General features: G+C 41.6%; 2 protein-coding genes and 1 long non-coding RNA gene across 4 annotated transcripts in view; 2 read left to right on the top strand and 1 right to left on the bottom strand.

Annotated features, from left to right (window-relative positions):
• The window catches only part of SEH1L (SEH1 like nucleoporin), a 22,366-nt gene extending 8,104 nt beyond the window's left edge, over window positions 1-14,262 (top strand). The window contains exons 3-9 of one of the 2 annotated variants that reach the window (XM_019545553.1): window positions 367-513; window positions 1,754-1,965; window positions 2,899-2,997; window positions 4,056-4,196; window positions 7,581-7,738; window positions 9,256-9,406; window positions 13,461-14,262. In XM_019545553.1, coding sequence (XP_019401098.1) covers window positions 367-513; window positions 1,754-1,965; window positions 2,899-2,997; window positions 4,056-4,196; window positions 7,581-7,738; window positions 9,256-9,406; window positions 13,461-13,650 — 1,098 coding nt within the window. In that variant the 3' untranslated portion in view covers window positions 13,651-14,262. Of the gene's footprint in view, window positions 1-366; window positions 514-1,753; window positions 1,966-2,898; window positions 2,998-4,055; window positions 4,197-7,580; window positions 7,739-9,255; window positions 9,407-11,838 lie in introns of both variants that reach the window. The other variant, XM_019545560.1, reaches the window with a different exon arrangement.
• Window positions 1-19,231, bottom strand: part of LOC109317111 — a 26,964-nt gene extending 7,733 nt beyond the window's left edge. The window contains exons 1-2 of the long non-coding RNA XR_002102979.1: window positions 19,220-19,231; window positions 6,871-6,874 (exon numbers count right to left, since the gene is read on the bottom strand). This is a non-coding gene — a long non-coding RNA (uncharacterized LOC109317111). The remainder of the gene's footprint in view (window positions 1-6,870; window positions 6,875-19,219) is intronic.
• Window positions 18,809-20,782, top strand: part of CEP192 (centrosomal protein 192) — a 106,872-nt gene continuing 104,898 nt past the window's right edge. The window contains exon 1 of the mRNA XM_019545570.1: window positions 18,809-18,992. Coding sequence (XP_019401115.1) covers window positions 18,850-18,992 — 143 coding nt within the window. The 5' untranslated portion in view covers window positions 18,809-18,849. The remainder of the gene's footprint in view (window positions 18,993-20,782) is intronic.

Raw genomic sequence — 20,782 nt, 5'->3', positions numbered from 1 at the left:
GAGGACCGAGCCCTACGGAACCCCACTGCCCACGTCCTTCCAGGTTGAGAAGGACCCATCCACTACCACCCTCTGGGTGCGGCCCACCAGCCAGTTGGCGACCCATCTGACTGTGTGGGTGTCTACACCACAGCCCCCCAGTCTATTAACGTGTTCTTTAATATTTAATATAGTTGATACAGAATTTGCAGCTTTTTAGTGAGCATTCTCTGGAGAGAGGGTCTGAAGTCTATATTTGATACCTTTGTACAGCTGTAACTTCTTTCCCCCTCAGAGAACTACTAATGCAAGAGGTGAACTTTAGATGATTTGGAATTGTAGAAATGTTTTCATTCTACAGATGACAGTGTTTTCTGTATTTTGCAGACGCACAGTGGGTCTGTCTGGCGTGTGACCTGGGCTCATCCTGAATTTGGACAGGTCCTGGCTTCTTGCTCTTTTGACAGAACTGCTGCTGTGTGGGAAGAAATAGTGGGAGAATCAAACGATAAACTCCGAGGGCAGAGTCACTGGGTGAGACTTGAAATGCTAACATTGGTTTTGAGCAGGCGTGTTTGTTTTCATGTTTTTTGTGCCTTGTCTATTGTTTATTTATAATTAAGGACCACAGTTTCAGTGGTTAAAACTTCAGAATGACAGGGCTAAATTTTTTAATGTTAAAAATTGTTTAGAACTCCAAGTGATTGTCCCTTGATGTCCTTATTTTTTTTCTCTTCACATCTTAATCCCACTTTCTATACTGAAATACATCCGAAGAGTGCATCTCATTTTCTGAAGTGTCTCTATTAATAAAGAATAACTAAACCAGAGTTGGAGGGTGTTGTGTGATATTGACACTACTAGGTGTATAAACACTTAGATATGATTCACAAAATAAACTTAGAGATTCCAAATAGGAAACCAGTGTCAAAAAATGTTCTGAGATGTTATGATCTTTCTGAGTTCTTTGCATTAGAATAATTGTGTTCTTTCCCCATAGTCAAACAACAAGTGAAAGGTGAGAGGGGAGCCTTGAGTCTAATATATTGGGGACCCTGAACCTAAAAAATATGAAAAATCACTTGAACAAAAAGATAGTGAAAAAAGCCATGTTTTGCTCATTACCTCTTTTAATTAAAGATTGTCTTCCAATATACACTACAGACTTTGTCAAGCTAGTTTTAAATAACTAGATAGTATCGCTTCCTGATACAGCACCAAAAATATTAGCGTTCCAGCACTGACCTGTAAAAATGTGGTCAGTAGGCTTTACGATAAGCATGTGTTAATATGACAACAGTAGCTCATGTCTTCCAGACCTATGGCTTTAAGCAATCTACAGTTAGAATAGAAACTATTTTTAGGAATACACATTTGAAGATTATCTTTCCATACATAAGAGACTAAACATTGGTTGGTCTACATTCACAGCTGCTACAGTGGAGAAATATATTTGTTTAGTAAATTTAAATAAATCATATCAATATTAATGCACTTAAATTCATGCAAATAGAACCATAGGTACAGTTAACTAGATTAGTTATTTAACAGATTTACTTAATTTGGTGCAAAAAGTATGTGTAAGCCAGTAACTTTTTTTTTCTGGGTGTCTGTGGACACTAGACTTCAGAGCATGAGTATATGACAATTTATGTGGCCACATGACTGCATTATAAAGTGTACAGCAGGCTTCCCTGGTGTATGATAGTGAAAATATGATTAATGGAACCTCATAAGCATTTCTTTCTTTAATGGTTTCTGTATTTGTCTTCAGGTAAAGAGGACCACACTGGTAGACAGTAGAACATCTGTTACAGATGTAAAGTTTGCTCCCAAGCATATGGGTCTTATGTTAGCAACCTGTTCAGCAGATGGTGTAGTGAGGATATATGAAGCCCCAGATGTTATGAATCTCAGTCAGTGGTCACTGCAGCATGAAATATCATGTAAACTAAGCTGCAGTTGTATTTCTTGGAATCCTTCAAGGTATGTTAAATAACATCACTTAAGAGTTTATGATTAATTTAAAAGCAAATCAAAGGCTTAGTCTGAAATTGAATGGAATAAAAATCTAAATTTTCACATGTTAGAGTAGATACATGTTAGAGCTAGAAGAAAAATACTCAAGATTTTGACCCACTCTCTCTCTAATTCTGACACTTAGGAGTAAGTAATAATTTTAGGTTGGGTCTATGCCACTGCCAAAGTAACAATGCATCTCTTGCATTAAGAAACAAGGGAGATGCTGAAGTAGCACTAAGAGAAAGATGGCAAGAGAGAGCCTGAGTGGGTTTCCTTAGCAAGCTCCCAGGTTACTATATTTTCAGTCAGCTACTGCAGACCCAGTACAAAGCATTAATTCCTTTGCTTCAGAGGAGTGTATGGGACAAAAAACTCTCTCAATAGCAGGAATGGTAGAGAGAGCGCCAGTCTGAACTGTGCTTTTTTAGACACCTCTGTCCTAGACCCAGCAACTTATCCATTCTTATAGAAAGAAGGTAGTCTTCCTGAACTCAGCAAGTGAAGCAAATCCTGTGGTAGTAATTTGCTTTTCAGTGCGGCTCAGACCCTCCTGATTCATATGCTGTGGGACTGTCAGCATCACAAGCAAGAGAACTTCAGCCATTTGAAAGTTAGGAAATGCTAGACTGACAGTTGCTTATGCAACCCAGTTTCTACCCCATATATATTATGACAATCTTTGTATACATATTATACAAGATGCCTCCTTATAACAGTGCACAGGATGGAATTGCAAATTGGCAGAAGTAAAGCTTCAACTGACAGCTATAGATAGCACTTAACTTTTGCCCTGATTTTTTGCAAACTGTTCTTTTAATATTCTTTCTGTAATACTTATGGTGTTGCTTATTTAGGGATCATTTGTAAACCTAACATCGTTTACTTTTCCCTGTTTAGCTCTCGAGCACATTCTCCAATGATAGCTGTTGGAAGTGATGACAACAGTCCAAATATTTTGGCTAAGGTTCAGATTTATGAATATAATGAGAACACCAGGTATGTTAAAAAATTAAGGTAATCTTTGAAATTGACTTAAAATGGTTATTTGCTGGTGCATAACATATGGCTAGTTAAATAATTCTTGATATTGTGCTTAAAGAGAAGTAGAAAAATAATGCACTTCCTAGAGACAGAGGAAAAAAATTCAATAAAAATATGGACACTGAGAGAAGTCTCTGGAAATGGTTGCTCTGTATGTTGCTGTACGGTAGAGTCGGTAGAGGAGAGGATCAAGGAATATCAAAATGTTGGCTGATGCTTCTTGTAATGGGCTTACAAACTTCTGTTAATCTGACAATTCAAATGCATTACTATTGCTGGAATTTTCAGAGGATAAAAGCCTCTGATCCTACTAACCCTTATGTTTAAAGTAAGTATGTGCATATCTTAGCAAAGCCAAGGTTAATATGGTTCTGTGATTGCTGTTGTTTTTTTAAGTCAAAATGGTAATCCGTGCACTATTATTTTTAAAAACTTGTAAAATATTTTACATTTCAATAAGTCATTGGTAAAAATTCTTGCAAATAATTTGCATGCTATAAAAAACTTTTAATGAAACATTAGGTTTGTAAAGTTAAGCACTCTTCATTAAATAATGTAAAGATGTACTTGTGGTATTTTAATTACATTAAATCATTCCATTGTCAAATACAGACATTCTATAGTATGCCAGTAGCATAGTCAGTGAGGCACAGGAGTTGTATGGGTGCCTGGGTGTTTCTGGGTTTGTAGTTAGTCAAGAAAATAAATACTATTTATCCCGGTGCAGATGATAGCATAATTTGAACCTTGTGTACATGAAACAATATAGTAAATGAAGCATAGGTCTACTCACTGAACACAAATGAATACAATTAAATGGAAGTAATTAGTTTGTGACTATATTTTAAGAAATTAATTAAAAATATTTATTGTTGAATGTCTATGAAGAAAATGTTATTCTATATTTGATAGTCTTGGCTCTGGTCACTTACAGCATTTCCTTCCACATCATTTGAATCATTAAACCTTTTATTGGGTCTCAGTTAATACATAACTTGTCTGTTGTTCTTTAGGAAGTATGCAAAAGCAGAAGCTCTCATGACAGTCACTGATCCTGTGCATGATATTGCATTTGCTCCAAACCTAGGAAGATCCTTCCATATCTTAGCTGTGGCAACCAAAGATGTACGAATTTTCACGCTAAAACCTCTAAGGTGAGCTTTTGAAGCAGATTCTTAATACAAAATTACATAATTATGTCGTCTTACCCTCTGGAAGCAAAACAAATTATTTGTAGTTGTAACAGGGTGTACCAGGGTGTCCAAAATTTTTTGGATAATACCCTGTTTTAGGGACAGTCCACCTCTTGCCTGCCATGTCTTGAATGTTATTAGATATACACGTTGAGGAAGGTTGCTCTGATCTTACTATAATAACCCCTGACTTGTGGTCCTGGCCTCATGGGTCAGTTACACAGCTTCGTACCTGCCCTACACTGTCCCATGCCTTGCAGATGGCATTCTTACTAGGGCTATGCGAAGCTTCAGGTGCTGATTCGATTTGGAGGAGATTCCTCCTAATTTGACAGCTGAATTTGTGAATCTGAATTGAACTGGGAGATGAATAAAGAGGTCCAAATTGATTCAAAGCTCTCAGAATTGATTTGGGCAGTTCCTGCTTGCTGCTGCAGGGTGCTGGACTCAGACCCTGTGCTGGTAAGTAGTTGGGGGGGGGAGGGGAGGGGGCACACAGGATGACCCATTAGGTTGGGGGAACCCCGCCATTCTCTGCCTGCTCCCCCAGCCCCCGTGAGCCTCACTGTGACCCTGCCCGCTCTCCCAAACACATTAACGGATGCTCTGCCTGGCCCTAGTATCCCAATGCTTAAAAAGTAAGCACTTAAATCTCAGTTCGGAGATTTGGCGGCAGCCGAATCTCCAAATTGATTTGGGACAGTGATTCAAATCACCAAATTGAATCACTGTCCTCTGAATTGGCTGAATCTGAAGCAAATACTGGCCACTCTGTACAGGCGTAATTCTTACAGGTGTTCTGCTTGTTACTGGTACAGCTCTTCTCCGGGCCCTCAGACCCTTACGCCTCTCACTCAATTTAGGCCTCAGGTCTTTCTCCCCGGGCCTGCTGGACCCTCCGTGCTTCACACATTTTCTCTTGCCCAGTGCTTTTCTGTTGGGTTGTGCTCTTATCCTTCCCCCTCCACAGGGTCACCCCCAAGGCAGTGGGGGCTGAGGCTTTCCAGCACCCCAACCTCACCTTCCCCTGACGTGGCCCATGTGTGGTATTTCATGGAGGCTGCCCCGCCACAGCAGCCCCACCATGCCAACCAACTCCAGCAAGGTGCAGTTTTAGGTCTTATTCAGGACCAGTCTTCAAGTCTACCTGATCCTCCATCCATCTTTCTGGGTTACCCCTAGATGTCCTGCGTCTCTCCTAGGCCGCTGCCTTTGATCTGGACTCCATCTCTATTCTTGTTCTGTATTTCTGGCCCCCAGTTTGCACTTGAACCCCATCTTCAGATGGCTTAGTGCCAGCCATTGTAATCCACGCTGTATACCCTCTGACCCCTTTTTCTCAGCAGTGGTCCCCATCCAGGGACCTTTGTGCCTCTCCAGGCCCTGGCCCCGCTGACAGGCCAGTCAAGACTCCAGGCAGTCCGCCTCTGGCTGTCTCCAGTGGGTTTTCACCCTTCGGCCTGTCTGAGACCCTGGCCCCGTCATTGGCCAGTCAAGGTCCTTGATCAGTTATTCAAGCCATCAGTCCCACCATCTCCGTTGGTCCACCTTCTTGGGCCCCTCCATGGATCAGTCACTTTCTCTCGGTGGGCCTGAAGCTGTGCCTAAATCATGCAATACAGCTGCTGTTTTCTCTGGGCACCCCTGGACCCATCAATGGGCCCATGTACTGTGCCTCACTTGCAGGTCATGCCCAGGCCTCTTTTACTAGGTCTCCCTGCTGCTCAGGCTCTTACTGAGGGCTCATGTGGCCCCTCAATAGGCCCCAGCCTCCCAGCCCTGCTCTGGGCTGGCCTTACCTTTCTCTAAATCCTTGTACACACAGGTCCTCTTCCACTGGGCTGGGCTGGCCTTTCTCTAGGCCCCATGCACACAGCCCCTCGCTCTTTGGGTTGTCTGGGCCTCTCACTAGGCCACTCTTTCCAGCCTTACCTGTCCTCTCAACAGGCCCAGGTACTTGGCCCCCTTTCCAGGGCTCTGGATCTCCTCTGGGTCCCCAGGAACCTTCTCTATCCCCATGGTGCCTACCCGAATCTTCACAGGTCTCAGACATTCTCCATACTGGCAGTCAGGAGCTTCAGCCTTTCTGTTGGGTTATGTTTCTTCCATGTCCCCAGGATGTTACTGCCAGCTCTGTTCCCAGGGTCTGGGCTTATACCCTGTCTAAGCCCAGCCCTCTTCCAATCAAGCATCCCCACTGCAATCAGGTGGCTCCCCTGATCAGGCCTGGCCTCACTTGCCATCTCCTGAGTCTGTTGACTCCCTAATTAGGTGTGACGTCACCTGCCAGTGGTTCTGCAGACTGTCTGGCCTGTTAAAGTGGTGGGCACAGTATTAAATATTTTAGCAAGTCTATTCAGAAAGAGGTGCTTTTTATCAATCATCTGGTATGTCTGTACTGTTGTTATGGAATATGTTTATGCTAGCCTGTACTGTGCTGAAATATACTGTACTGCTGTGTACATGCTAGCTCATGATTGGATGTAGTGAACTGCCATAAGTGGTGTTAGTCCATTATTAGTGCAGAATCTGGGTTAAAAAGTTATGTTTCTCAGCAGAGCTAATTAGCTTACTTGCTAAAGTGGCACAGCTGTTTCCAGGTGAGTGTGTGGAATAGCACAACATGTTTTATCACCATGCTACCAGCTTTGGTAGGTTACCAGTTTTGACATGTCTTGTTTAAGGCAACCAGTGAACTAGCAAAACTATTTTGCTTGATGAGTCCAACAAATTATTGTCATGCACACTTCTTGGAAAACTACACATTCAAGAAAACTTGGGTTTTTGGAACTTAAAGGCTAAGTACAGATGATCAAAAAGTCCAAGACTGAATTGATTCAGTATTCGCAGGTTAGTGTAAGCTGCATAGTTTGAACCAATAAATAAGTGAACAGACATTCACTTTTAATTCTGGAAATGCAGTCACATGCCTGCAGTGGCCCAGGCCAGAGGCTGTGGGGTGCTAGAGCACACCTCCCTCCTTGGCTAAAGGGGAAAGCTTGGGCCAAGGATAGCCTGCCTACTCTGTGAGGGGGAGAGTTGTAAGGGAGGTGCAAAGCATCTTGGGATGCTGGGGGACTGTGAGTTAACTTGAATCTGGAGGGGATCTAGGATAGAAGTTCAATAAACCGATGTAACGTAAATCAGTTAAGTCTGATACTGAATCCATCCAGGTTTATCTTAAACTGGTTTCTGCCATTTTGAAAGTGGCTGTACACTGAATTTCAGATTCTGATCACTTACATTGGTTTATGTGTTATTTCTATCCGTAGTCTAAATGTTTCTCCTGCCTTAATGTTCTTCTTTTTGCAGACTTTTACCCTCATATATGTTTTCTTTCAACAGGAAAGAACTGACTTCTTCTGGAGGATTAACAAAATTTGAAATTCACATAGTGGCTCAGTTTGATAATCACAACTCCCAGGTCTGGCGAGTGAGCTGGAATATTACTGGCACAGTGCTTGCATCATCTGGTGATGATGGCTGTGTTAGGCTATGGAAAGGTAAGAGCAGTGCAGGTCAGATATTTTATCTACTTCAACTGAATACTGACTTTTGGGAGAGTCTATACAGAAATTTAATTTCTTCCTGCACAAGGCTTTTGAGTTTGTGAACAAGTCTTAGTACTCCTGTGTGTGTTTGGAAAAAGAAAGTCAAACCTTCTGTATATGGATGTAATGCGGCACTTTGTTCAGTGTTTTATTCAGACCATGATAGTAGCATGTATCTTAATTAGGCACCTACCTAAATCATGATGGAAGTTTGTGGGGCAGCAGTGCCTTTAATCTTGTTCTTCTCGCCATTGTACCCCTTTCCCTCTGCCGACTGAGTGGTCTAGGGACAAAACCAAGGCATTACTTGCTTCTTGTCCACTCAGAGTGAGGGGGTCTGTACAGCAAATAGATGAAAGGTACTGCTGTACCCCAAACTTCTACTGCGATTTAGGTAGGTTCCTAATCATAATTTGTGATCCAAAATGCTTACTACTTCAGATTCAAATGATAAGCGTTCATAAGTGACTTTGGTTAATGAGCCTACATGGTCCAGCTAAATGTCAGACACATACAGAATTCTAAGTTATGAAATGCTGATTCTTTTGTAGGCATTTCTTCTGCTCTAACCACATGTCAAGAGAATTTTCACTCCCTTCTATTGATTATTTTGAGAAGATCTTGTGCCAGACCAGTCTTTCTGTAGTGCATAGACTTATTTTTTTGCTGTCCATGGACTTCATAATATGTTTTGAATAAGCCTACATTTTAAATGCTTCTAGTCTCTGAATTTCTCTCTTTTAAGGTTCAGGTTTTGGAGCTGCATATGCCTGTTCTCCCCACAGTTTCTAACTTTTATTTTCAAGCTGACCCAAATTAATTTTTGAACATTAAATGTACTGTATTCATGCTTACTACAATTAATATCATGAAAATACAGTTTAACCTGCCTTTTTGTATATGGGTGGTTTGTGACCTGCTTAATTACAATGGGCTTCTAAATTAAGAACAAGTCCACTCAACTGATTGTTGCAACCTTTACTCCAAAGGGTGCTGCTTTTCCATTCTGCTGGAGCACAACCACAATCCTGTATACCCAATAGAAGGAAGCTGCGCACAAAAAAAAAAAAAAAAAAAAGGCTGCAGAAAACAGGTGAAATACCTGGGTGGTCCTGTGCAGCTCTTTGCTGCAGCTAGTTCACAAATCTTTATCTTTTTAGGGAGACCAGGAACTATGAATTATGTAGTCTGTCAGTCTTATTTGGTCTGTCACTCAGACCAATAATGGGGAAGCAAATGTTTAATTTCTGTGGCTTCTGGAATAAGCTTCTATTTAAATTTAAGGAGGACTGTGAGAGAATCTCAAGTTGTTATGAAGTCAGATGGACACTTGTTTTTTACATTGATGTAGTGCCATTGAATTGTCAAACTTCTCCGATTTCCACGGGCTGAATATCTGTCAAAGTTGTGATATTATCAAATGTTCTTGAATATGGGGATGGAAAGTAAATTTATTTTATGTATTTTAGCTAATTACATGGACAACTGGAAGTGCACTGGCATTCTGAAAGGTAACGGGAGTCCAGTCAATGGTAGTTCTCAGCAGGGCATTTTTAATGCTTCTTTAGGTTCAGCCAATACAAGCTTCCAGAATTCACTAAATGGATCATTTGCTGGCAGGTAGGCTAACTTGAGACTGGAATTTTGGAATGTATTTGGAATGTATTGACTCTTCTGTAAAACTGTTTACTGAATTGTACTGAATTTTGTTTTTTGTTTATGGTTCTTAAGTATGTTTAATGATACTTTAAAGTTATTTATTACTGTATTAATGTTTCTACAGATTATTCAGTTGTAGCTCTGAGATTAGTATACTATGCCAGTGTCAGTAGATGGGGAACCAGCAAAACCATAAAACAAATGGAACCCTTCTTTTAAACACTCGAGACTATTTTCACAAATTGTTTCCACTCACCTCTTTTTTGTACTTTTTAAAACATCTTCAGTAGTTTCAAACAGGAAGAGATGACACTGTGTTTTAGTGCAGTGTAATTGTCTTATTGTTTGAGGTACATAGCTAAGTGCTTAGGAAGGCTACCAACTACAGATTGTATTTGTGGTATGAGATAATGTAGGAAGGGAATGCGGAAGGAAACAATTATCTGTGCTTGTCTTCTAATAGGAACCAACTAGCTCTTATTTCCAACTGTTTTTCTTACATACCTAGGCTGACTAACTTAAGAGTTCTTTTGTGAATTAGTTTTTTGGAATTATTAATTGCTTTCTCTGTTATGTTTCTGTTAGAATGACACTCGTTTTCTAGACATATTAAAAACTTTCAGTTAAATGAGTGAAAGAGTTTGTACTAAATTCCTGAACCTTGCATTTTTAATATATAGATATGATCATACAAGGCATGATCATACAGGGCATGTTGAAGGCCCTGTTCTTTACAGCTCACTGAGGTTAAATTCCACATAATACATTTATTTTATCACCAAGCTATATTTCCCTTTGCATTCCTATACAGACATAACTGTTACTTGTAAACAAATACATTCCAGAGCATCTCCCCACCCTCTTCCTTGGACTTTAAACTGAACTACAGCACTGCCTTGCTCCACTGATTGCGGGAAACGTATTAAGGCAATTAACTTTTCCTTGGGGGTGAAAAGTGGGAGTGCACAAGGTGGCCATAGACTAAATCACAGAGTAAGAAAACAAGAAATCGGTCCTTTAGTTCCAGCAGAGATAACTTACGCAGGAAAAATGTTGAATATAATGTCAGCTTGGAAAAAAATTAAGGTAAATTGTAGACTCTAGAGCCCTTCATTGAGATGAATGAGTCACTTTGCACTTAGCTTGTTTCCAGCTCTCTGCAGTCTCAGAATGGATTGGTGCATATGTTCAAGATTATATTTGCAAGTATAGTGCTGGAAATATAGTTTTTTTCCTAAATTAAAGCAATTGTTAAGTATAATTCTTCTGTAAGTGGTGAATTCCTGAGATTTCATGACCATATACTGCAACAAGACTACATGGGATTTTGCCTTTTAAAAATGATACAGCCATTTTGTGATCACATATACTTGAGAGTGTGTGCAAATTCCATAGTTCTAATATATTTCTGAAAACTAAAATGCTTAATAAAAACCAAATATATTGATCAAATGACCAGATTGGTATACTGTATTTTATCACATAACACCCCCCCCCCGATGAGATCACACATGCCCATTGTTTTTTGGGAAGGCAGAATGTAGGAAAAATGACTTTCTCCCACCCCAGACTTACGGCCATAGGCAGCAGGAACACAGCCTCATCTTCAGCTAGCCTACCCACCCTCCCTTTCCTGTTTAGGCAAAAGCTGCAGTGTTAATCCTTTCACAACTGAATTTTCAGTAGCTCTTGGATGCTCAGGCACAAGCTTGAAACTCTAGCTGCTGCTGAAGACTGGACTCCATGGGCAGACTAAGGATTTTGAAATGAGCTAAAAACAGTCTGCAGGGTAAAATAGGAACCGAGAGTCCAGGAGTAGTTAAATTCGGCACCAAAATTGCTGAAGAAAGGATTGCTTGATCAAGCCTCTTAAAAAAAAGAGTGAATCATTAATACCTGTTTAGTGAGGAGCAATTAATAGGAATAAAGCAAGCCATTAAATCAGTTGACTCCCTAAAGCCTGCCTGAATAGAAATGCAACTGCTGCTATTCTAAGCAAAAAATCAGCTTCCCTGCTTAAGACATGCACCTAATTTTGGAAGGCTAATATTTTGGGAAAAGATGCATGTGGTATGTGAGCAAATACAGTCAAATGCAGAATTAAATAGCTTCTAATCTGTATCTTTAGGTAGCGACTTTCAGTGATAGTATGTTTTAAACACTAAAGAGGGATTTAACCTATAACAAGATTTTAATCTTCTAAGGATTAAATGTGTCAAAATCCTTATGTTCAACCAACTTAGTGACCAAAATTATTTTGGAATGACTGAAAAATTAAAATTACTGGAAAAAACTACACTCAGTAGTGCTGTGTTCTTATTTGTACTGATAATGTGTGTCTAGATTTGTGATGCATTTTCCCTTCTCCATTTGTATTATGTCCTTTTTAACAGAAAACAGAGCTGATACCAAGCTAACTGGAGTAACTTTGCTGTTTTGCTGCTTGTTGCATGCACACAGGAATGGAAAATGAACTCCTTTTTCCCTTCCCCAACGCCGTTTGACCTCTCCCAAGACACCAGCAGCCTGCTAACTACTAAACGCAAAAAGGCCTTTAAAAAAATCTTGTATACCTTTTTGTATTAGCCAGCAAAGTTTGATAATGTTGGAACTTCAGAAAGAAAGATAATTGGAGAGGCTTCTTGATGAGACAAATTTCCACCAAGACAGGTGTTTTTTTTTCCTGGAAAATTCATGAAATTAAAGAACTAGTCTATTGATATAAAGAAAATTGTTGTTCTTAAGTGGGATGGGAAGAGGGGGAAGATGGCCTAATGACCATTAAAGTCAGTAAATTTTCATTAAAATTGTTCTGAGTGTTTATTTGCTTTACGTTTCATAGTGCTTAATTATATAAGTAAGGTTCCTAAACATCACAACTTTGTAAAAGATTTTTAATATACGGAAATTGCTGTCTTATTCCTTTAAGGCTAACAGTGTGATTTGACAATTGTACAGATGATAGTTTAAATTAGTTTGATAATGTTACATTTATAACTTAACCACGTCCAAGAAATGTTTTGTAAGCACTGTCATAGTTTATTCATCCTCGCTAAAAAGTACTTTTTCTGATGTACGCCACATGCCCCTATGTTGTGATTTCATGGATTAGCGGATTCCTTCTAAGCACAACATTCTAATTTATTAAACATCAGAAGTCATCTTCCAGTGTAGATTGTCCCAGAATTTCATAAATTATTTGGCCTCTGCATTCTGTAAATGTTCTCCACAGAGCTATAAACACAACAGATAATGTTTAGAGATATTTTAATAGCTATAATAAATTAATGCATATTACGGGTAAGTCATAATAGAAATGGCAGAAGAATGGCATAATTCCTAGAGCTTGTGAGTTTACCAGAAATCTTAATCTTATCCCAAGGCTTTTGCAGAAATCTGTAAATACATACAGTGATTGTATTTCATGGAAACAATAGTCATTCTTTGTAGATGTATACTATGAAAGATAACTGTTGTAAAAACAATGCAATGGTTTTACATCCATCTTAAAATGTGCAGTGAGATTAATTTGAATTAGATGTAAATGCAGCATATGTATTTGCATATTATTTAATGTGTGCCTGGTGTTGCAAATGAAGTGTTACTAAAAGCTCTGTTAATAAGCATGAATAATTGGAGAGAGTGAGCATCAGAGAAAGATGTTGATAGTTGTGCTAGAAAATCTTTTTAATTTACAAAGTAACTTATTCCTTTGTAAAATGCCTGTTAGAAATATTTTCACATTATACTTTTTCTATACTTTGAGTGGAAACATGTACTTTTCTTTAAAGAACTGTTTGAGCAAATCTGGAATCTTGTTTTGAATTGGGGCCTGATTTTTGCTATTACTCTATTGGTTTTGGCATGGATATACTAAAGCTTTTTTTTTTTCCAGCATGTCTTTTCTCCCCTTTGGTTCTCCTTGTATTTACTACTTTTCTCTTTTTCTTCTGTTTTTGTTTTGTTTTGTTTTCTTTTTTGTTTTGGTGTTTTGTTCCTGTCTTAATTGTTTCAGGTATTTCTTTCCCCCTCTGGATTCCCCACGGGCTGGATCAAGATGGTCCAGTCATGCCCAGCTCCTACCTCCTCCTCCTCTGATAGAGCACTCTTGCGATGCTGACACTGCCAACCTCCAGTATCCTCACCCTCGCAGACGATATATCTCTCGGCCTCTTAACCTTTTACCTGAAAATGAAGGGGTTTAACACGTTGTTTAAAATAAACTCTAAAGGGCCTACTTGATGTTTGTAAACGCTTCCATTTTCTAGCTGCTTTCATTTTTCATTTTTCCTTCTGAAGATTTTCAAAATTTGGGGGCTTTTTGCATGTTTTGCAAAACAAACCACAGTATTTGGAGTCTGAACGTTTGTGCTTGTGCATCAAAGGAACACTAGCTTCATTGTTCCAATACCCTTTGAATTATGACAACACAATACCAGCAGCATTAAGTATGAGACCTATATGCAGAGTAGTTGACTTCAAAATGCCTGTCCCATATTTTTTGTACTCAGTTTGTTGTGGTCTTGAGTTTCTTCTTTTTCTTTATTTCTTTTTTTTAATTATTTTTATTTTTTGTATATCACATTGATATATGTGAAATGTATTGTCAGAGTTCAACATGCTCTCAAGAAACAGTTCTGTAACTCAAGGATCACATCAGAAGTAACTCCTAAAATAAACTGTTCCTGTGCATACTGCAGCAAAATGGTAGTTTGGAGTGTTTGGTCATTTGAAGTTTCCACCTCACTGCATAAGATTTAAATATTTAATTTTTTAAAATTGTCACTAAATAGATTAATAAAACTTATTTTAAAAGACGTGGATTATTGTGCTTTCTTTTTATTTAATTAAAAGGCACCTAGTATGATATAGGGGCATGTTAGAGTCAAGTGTCCCATCTGTCATCTTATTCAGATTAAGGTGTATGTAGTGGATTAATCTGGAGCTTCAAACAGAATTTTCCTTAAAAAAGGATTAGTATACAGTTTCTGCTATATACTTTTCAACAATAAGAATTAGGTGTTGATATGGAACACAAAACATCTTGTTTGTAACTGCTAGAAGACTGCTAAAAAGAAAATTAAATTGTATACAGTTTAGTAGCCTTGTGATAGAAAAGGAGCATATATATATAATATGTATCTCTTTATAATTCAGGTCTGGTGTGAATTACATTAAAAAGGGCCTACAACTATGAAAGGTCAACAAAAAAGAAAGTGTTTTTGGTCACTGTCAAGAGCTTTTAACCACCTAACATTTGAAGCTCTTGCCCTTTCTATTAAAGTAGGAGATTAATAATAATAATATAAGTCTCTGGAGCCAAAGCAGAGAAATATAGAATTGATATTCTTAATCTTGGCTGAAATGATTTAGATGGAGATCTCTCTCCTTGAGCAGGAAGCTTGAATAGTTGATCTCTTGAAGTCTCGGAAGTCTCTTTCAGCCCTATTTTTCTAAGGTCTTAAGGTAAAAAATGGTGCATTTGTATAACAAAGCAGCGTAGCCCTGATTGCTCAAATATAATGTACAGGTCACTTTAAAATTTGTAACATGGCTGCTATTCCAACTCCTACTTTGTCATGGTATAGCTTCACAATTACCTTTGCATCTGAATTTAAATATTTCAAGATTCTACTTTGACTCTGCAGGTTTCAGCATGTCTTTTAACAGTATACACAACCACATTTGTTTTGCATACCTGAGACATCTTTGTCATTTATAATGAAAAAAATATATATTACAAGAATTCTGCATGTAAAATATATACTTTGGCTCACTCAGAGCTGAGTAATACTACAGAGAAATGCTTAATGTACAATTTCTTAGTAAAAATTCAGCGTGCTCATTATATAAGCATTGCATGATTATGATGGAATAAAATAAAGGTTTTTTGCTTGCTTTCTTATATCCACTCATCACCAAAACTGGTAAGTCTACAAAATGGAATGGCTGAGTATCCAATGCTTTGAGAACATCAGCTGACTTGTGGGTTGCTAGAGAAGATGCCTTTCAAACCAAGTAATTTTCAGGAGCAAATTTCCACTGTGACTTCAGTACAGTATGCCTCTACACTTTTTAAATGAGTATACTAAGAGATGATGAATTCGTTGAAGTCGTTTTGCCTATGAATTGATAGAACTTTTGCGAAGATTCAGTATATCAATTAATGAAACAGTGATGAGTTATCCCAGTGACTTTATTAACCAGATTCCACTGTAATTACATATTTACCCCTGGAAGTTGCTTCACCTTTGGAAGCTGAACTATGATACCGTAAGGCAGCTGTTCTCAAACTGTGGGTCATGAGCAACTTAAAAGGGGGTTGCAAACCCACGCAGGGGACCCCATAGCTTGTTGATCAGCTGCTGGGGGGTCACAGTATCACAAAGTTTGAGAACCCCTGCTCTAAGGGTTGTTTCCAAGAAACAGAAAGTTTAGAAAAATGCAATCTCTACATGGGGAAGATGTAGGACTACTAGCATGGTGCTTTCCTTAGTGGTGTAGGAATGGAAGCAAGGCAGCTCAGCTCCAATGGCCCTGGCAAGGCTGTATTGCTCTGCTCTGGCTAGATAAAACTAGAACTCTTGGTTCAGAGATGATACCTTTGATTAGACCAACTAAGAAATTGCAAAAAAAAGGGAACCTGTTGCTTCCATCGGTTTTTGTTCAACTCAGTGTGTTCATGGTATTCTTTAAGTTAATGGCAATTTTAATGATTTATTTCCTTATAGCTGGCTGCTCCTGCTTTCAGTTAGTAATTAGTCTAGAACAGTCACTTGATTTTCCTTCAGGCTTGACAACACGCTGCTATTGGGATCCTAGTATATTTTTCAGTTAGTCACCCTTTTTTTTCCATATAGGAAGCTGTGCTGTTTACATCTCCGGTTCATGTGAGCTGTAACAAACACAGAATCATCACATTAAAAAGGCTGCATGATGTTCACGCAAACAAGGACAAAACCTTTATCTGCATAAAATGCCTGAAACACACAATTCTATCATTTCTTTGACAGTTGTCAATTCAATTTTAGCCTCTGAGAGAGAAATTTACTTCTTCTGCTTTCAAACAGGTGTGCTGGTAGAAGTGCATTCATTCTGGCCTGCCCATAGGATCCTGGATCCAGAGACTCTTGACACAGAAGTTAAGAAGTCTGTGTAACAGAGAGAAAAACCTGTGGTTTGTCCTAGGAACAGAAGAAAAGGGTCAGTCCAAAAGATCCCTCTAACCCAGTGTACTGTCCCCCACACCCATCTCAAGTGTACCAAGTTGTAGGAATTTTTCTACCTTCTCTGGAACCTCCTGCTATGGTTTTGCCTGCTCTTTTCCCTGCACCTTTTCTTTAGGCACTCCCTGTCCAAGGCCCCAGTAATTCCTGGGCTTTCCTGGTCAACTTTCTCTTGGCTCTGGCCAAGCTTTCCATCTATCAGACCAGAAAGGAGACTGGCAGGGGGAGATCTGGGCAAGTGTGGGGCTGCTTTCCTATCACTCCTCCATTTGTCTCCAGGCCCCATTTCACTGCTTGGTGCGCTTCTTCAGCTCATTTGGGGACAGTGATTGCTGGCTTTGCTTGGCATCCCTTTCCAGATCCTTTATTATTAACCCATGAACTTCACTTCCTTCCGTTTTCTTTCTATTTGTCCTAAGCAATGAGTTGTGCCCCCAGTGACCTCCTTTATTAAGGGAGGCTTATAGTTTCTTCGGTGAGCTTGTGATCCCTTCAGCACAACAAATAGGCTCATCTCCCACTGGCAGGAATCATTGGCAATCCCTCGACTGGAGGATGACTTCTACCACGGCTCATTGATGGGTCTTGAGGTGCCTTAAGAGTCCAATCCTTGAGTCACAGACTCATCCACAGAAGTTGCTGGTCTTTCTGCAGGCGGGACTAGGCCATAGGTTAGGATTTTTCTCCTTTTCCTTCCTCTTCTCTGTTTTGAGGGCAAGACAATTTACCTCTAAACCAGGGGACTTCAATCCATTGGTAGATTTCTGAGCCTCTTGTGGTAGATCTCGGACCCTCTTGGAGTCGATTCAAGGCTGGGGTTGGGGGCTGAGTGCCTGTGTGCATTCAAGAGTGCAGCCAGTCCAATAGGTCAGACCGTTGGAGGCGGGTGAGGGAAGAGGCCACAGGGGTAAGTTGTGCAGGGCCCTGGCTGGGTGGGACTTACCTGCTGCCCCCAAATAATTTTTTCTCCCTCTACCTTGACCTGCCCCCCTTTCCATCCCCACTGACTCACCTGCTGGACAGGGGGAGGGGGAAGGGTGGAAGTGCACGATAGCTCTTGGGTTGCTTTTAAATGCCAATAGTGATCTACTTAAAAAGGTTGGAGACCACTGGTCTAAACAGGCTGCTGCTTGGTTGAGTTTGGGGTGCCATTAGAGTTGGTCAGCAGATGGCTCCTGCTCTTGATGTGGGCATCCATTCTCTTGAGGTAGCCTTCAGCAAGCCCTTGTAGCATTTCCTCTGGCCGCCACGAGATCCCTTGCTAAGCTGGGAGCAGAAGGCTAGTTTTGGGAGTCGAGAGGTGGGTATGTGCACACCATGTTCAGGCCAGCAAAGTGGGATTGCTGACTCCGTGCTGACAAAATTAGCTGAGCAGGCACTAGGAGTATCACCTCTCTCAGAACCGGGGTGAGGTGTGCTGTGCTCATTCCTTGCCCCCTGGTACCCATCATTCATGACACCTACCGCCAGGCGGGAATCGCGCAGGCGCACTTGTGAAGCCCGGCCCCATGAAGGCCGCCTGTCCTGGCTAAGGGGACAGGCTACTGCTCAGCAGGGGGAAGTGACGGGATCTCTGCAACCAGCCCCTCAAGAGGGGTCCAGGCCCGCCGTGCCTAGGCGGGTGACGTCATGCGTCTCTTCCTCCAATGACAAGCTTCTATAGATTCGCGAACTCCCCCGCAGCCAATCGCCGGCTGCTGCAGCGGCTCCCGCCGCTTTTCGTTTGGCAGTTTTGTCCCGCCCACCCTCGTCCTGTCTTGTTTCCTTCCTTGGCCCCGCCCCCACGCTTGTAGGGTCGAGGCGATTGGTTGAGAGCCGGGGAAGGGGGCGGGGTGAGTAGAGCTGCGAGTTGGGCTGGCCGAGCGGCTGCTGCTGCAGGCGGTAGCACTGGGCCGGGAGTTGCGAGCACAAGTCCGGCGGGGGGCGTGTGAGTGTGGACTTACGCAGCAGTTGGAAGTGGCGGTTGAGTGGGGCCGGTCGGTTGGAGCCTTCCTGCGCCCAGGGCGAGGCGGGCGCTGCCCCCCCCCCTCGGCTCCGCACAGCGGGGGCAGGGCCAGGCCGTGGGGGCTCCCCGTAAGCTGCCTGGCACTGCCCTGCCCTGCCCGCGGCCGCTCCTCGTGCTGGGGGCGTCGTGGGCCTGAGGCTTGTTCCTCACGTTGGGTTTCCAGCCGCGGCGCCATGGACGGCTCTGGCGACGAGACATTCCCTGGCACCTCGCCCCCCTCGCCCGGGGCCTCGAACAACGTGACGCTGTGCTCCAACCCGGGCCTGCCCGTCGCCGCTTCCACCGTGGCCAGGGCCCGCCCGGGCTGCTGCACCAGGTAACGGGGTCGCCGCCGCGGCTGGCTCGTCACGGGGGTCTGCGAGCACTTCTCTGACAACATTGTCTAAACAAAGCCCCTGGATTGGAGGCGAGAACTTTTTATTAGACCAGCGAAGTAGTGCCACAAAAAAAAAAGGTCTTTCTTTACAAGCTTTGGAGTACCTGTGTCCTTCATCAGGCCAAGAACAATTCAGAGATTGGGGAAGTTCTGGGTAGAAAAGAGACTTCACTTTGTGCAGGGGAGGTAGAGGGTGCAAGTTTATTCCCCTGAGTACCTCCGAGTCCTATTTCAAAGGAAAATCTCACATCATCTTTTATGTCCCAGTGTCCTACGCTCATCTGAGAACAGACTTTTGCCCTGCATGATGCATGGCTTTGTTGTAGTCCTGTCAAGGAGATGTATTTGCCCTGGTGTTGTTTCCCCTCCTCCCCCACTGCTCCCTGTCACCATGGGAGGCATCTGAGTAGTTGCCTGCAAATGGGGTGGTTGGGCAGGGTGCTTCACCCCCACCTGCTCCAGTGCCAGCCTGCACAGCCCTACTATTTGGGGCTCCTCTGGGTCCAGAAACTAGATGGCATGGCAGCAGCAGTTGCTGCTCCCTAGCTGCCAAATTTCCATCCCCTTCAGCAGCTCCAGGTAGTGCGTTAAATGGAAAAGTGCAGGTGGTCCCAGCTTCATCCCCAGTGCACTGGGGCTCATCTAGGGCGGGAGGTGTACAGTCTCAGTAGAGCCCTGATCCAGCAGTGCATGCCTGAAGGAGGGTCCTTGGGGCTCTATCCTGGCCTGTGGTTCACCCCCTGTGCCATTCCCCTGGGCTGCACCATGCAGATGCTGAGCAGTGCTCTACCCAGAGATCATCATGTCTGCGGATCGACAACAGGTGACTGTTACCTGTTGCTTTATTTCATAAAGTGCAGCTTAAGGTAGCATAAATCACGTTATACCTTAACTTTAGCACGGCTTTTGACAGAGGCTCCCGTGACCTTCTTACTAACAAGCTAAGGCAATACAGACTTAATGAAAGTACTGTAAGGTTGGATCTATAACTAATTGGAACGTTGTGTTCAACAAGTAGTCACCAGTGGCTAGTTTGGAAAAGGTATTCAGTGGGGTCCCCTAGGAGTCTGTCGTGTTCAACATTTTCATTAGTGATTTGGATTAAGGGGTTCAGTGCATCCAGGAAATTTGCAGATGATGACACTGTGGAGAGCAGGGCTAGGACCCAAAATGACCCAGATTGATCACAAACCATTTCTCTAGTCTGTGATGAGATTCAACAAAGGCAAGTGCAAAGTCCTGCAGCTGGGACAGAATAACCACATGTACAAATTCAGACTGCAGTACTAGGTACTCTTCAGTACTGTAGAGAAGTACCTTGTTGTTATGGTAGATCATAAGCTGAATAAAAGCCAACAACATCCTGGGTTATATTAACAGTAGTATCACTCGCAAAGCAAGGGAACTGAGTCTTTCACTCCCTTCAGCACTAGTGAGGCCTTCCCTGTAGTATTGTGTCCAGTTTTGGGCCTCACACTTCAAGGAACATATGAACATGCTAAACAAGAAGTCCAAAGTTGGAGTAGCTTTTTATCCTAGTCACCTGACCAGCCTGGGAATTAAATAAACTTTTTTTTCTATGGAATAGGCTTTGCCGCTTAAAATTGTTTATATTACTGAAGTGGTACTCAGGTGTGCTACATTGGAATACATGATGCTTTAAATTACTTTCTTAAAAAAAACAAATCCAAAACCAAAAAAAAAAAAAAAAAAAAGAAACAAAAAATATA

This window comes from Crocodylus porosus, unplaced genomic scaffold, assembly GCF_001723895.1.
Source record: "Crocodylus porosus isolate Cpor-Errol unplaced genomic scaffold, CroPor_comp1, whole genome shotgun sequence".
Lineage (NCBI taxonomy): Eukaryota > Metazoa > Chordata > Crocodylia > Crocodylidae > Crocodylus > Crocodylus porosus.
Note: the sequence above shows the minus strand (reverse complement) of the source record. Positions and strands in the feature narration are given on the sequence as shown.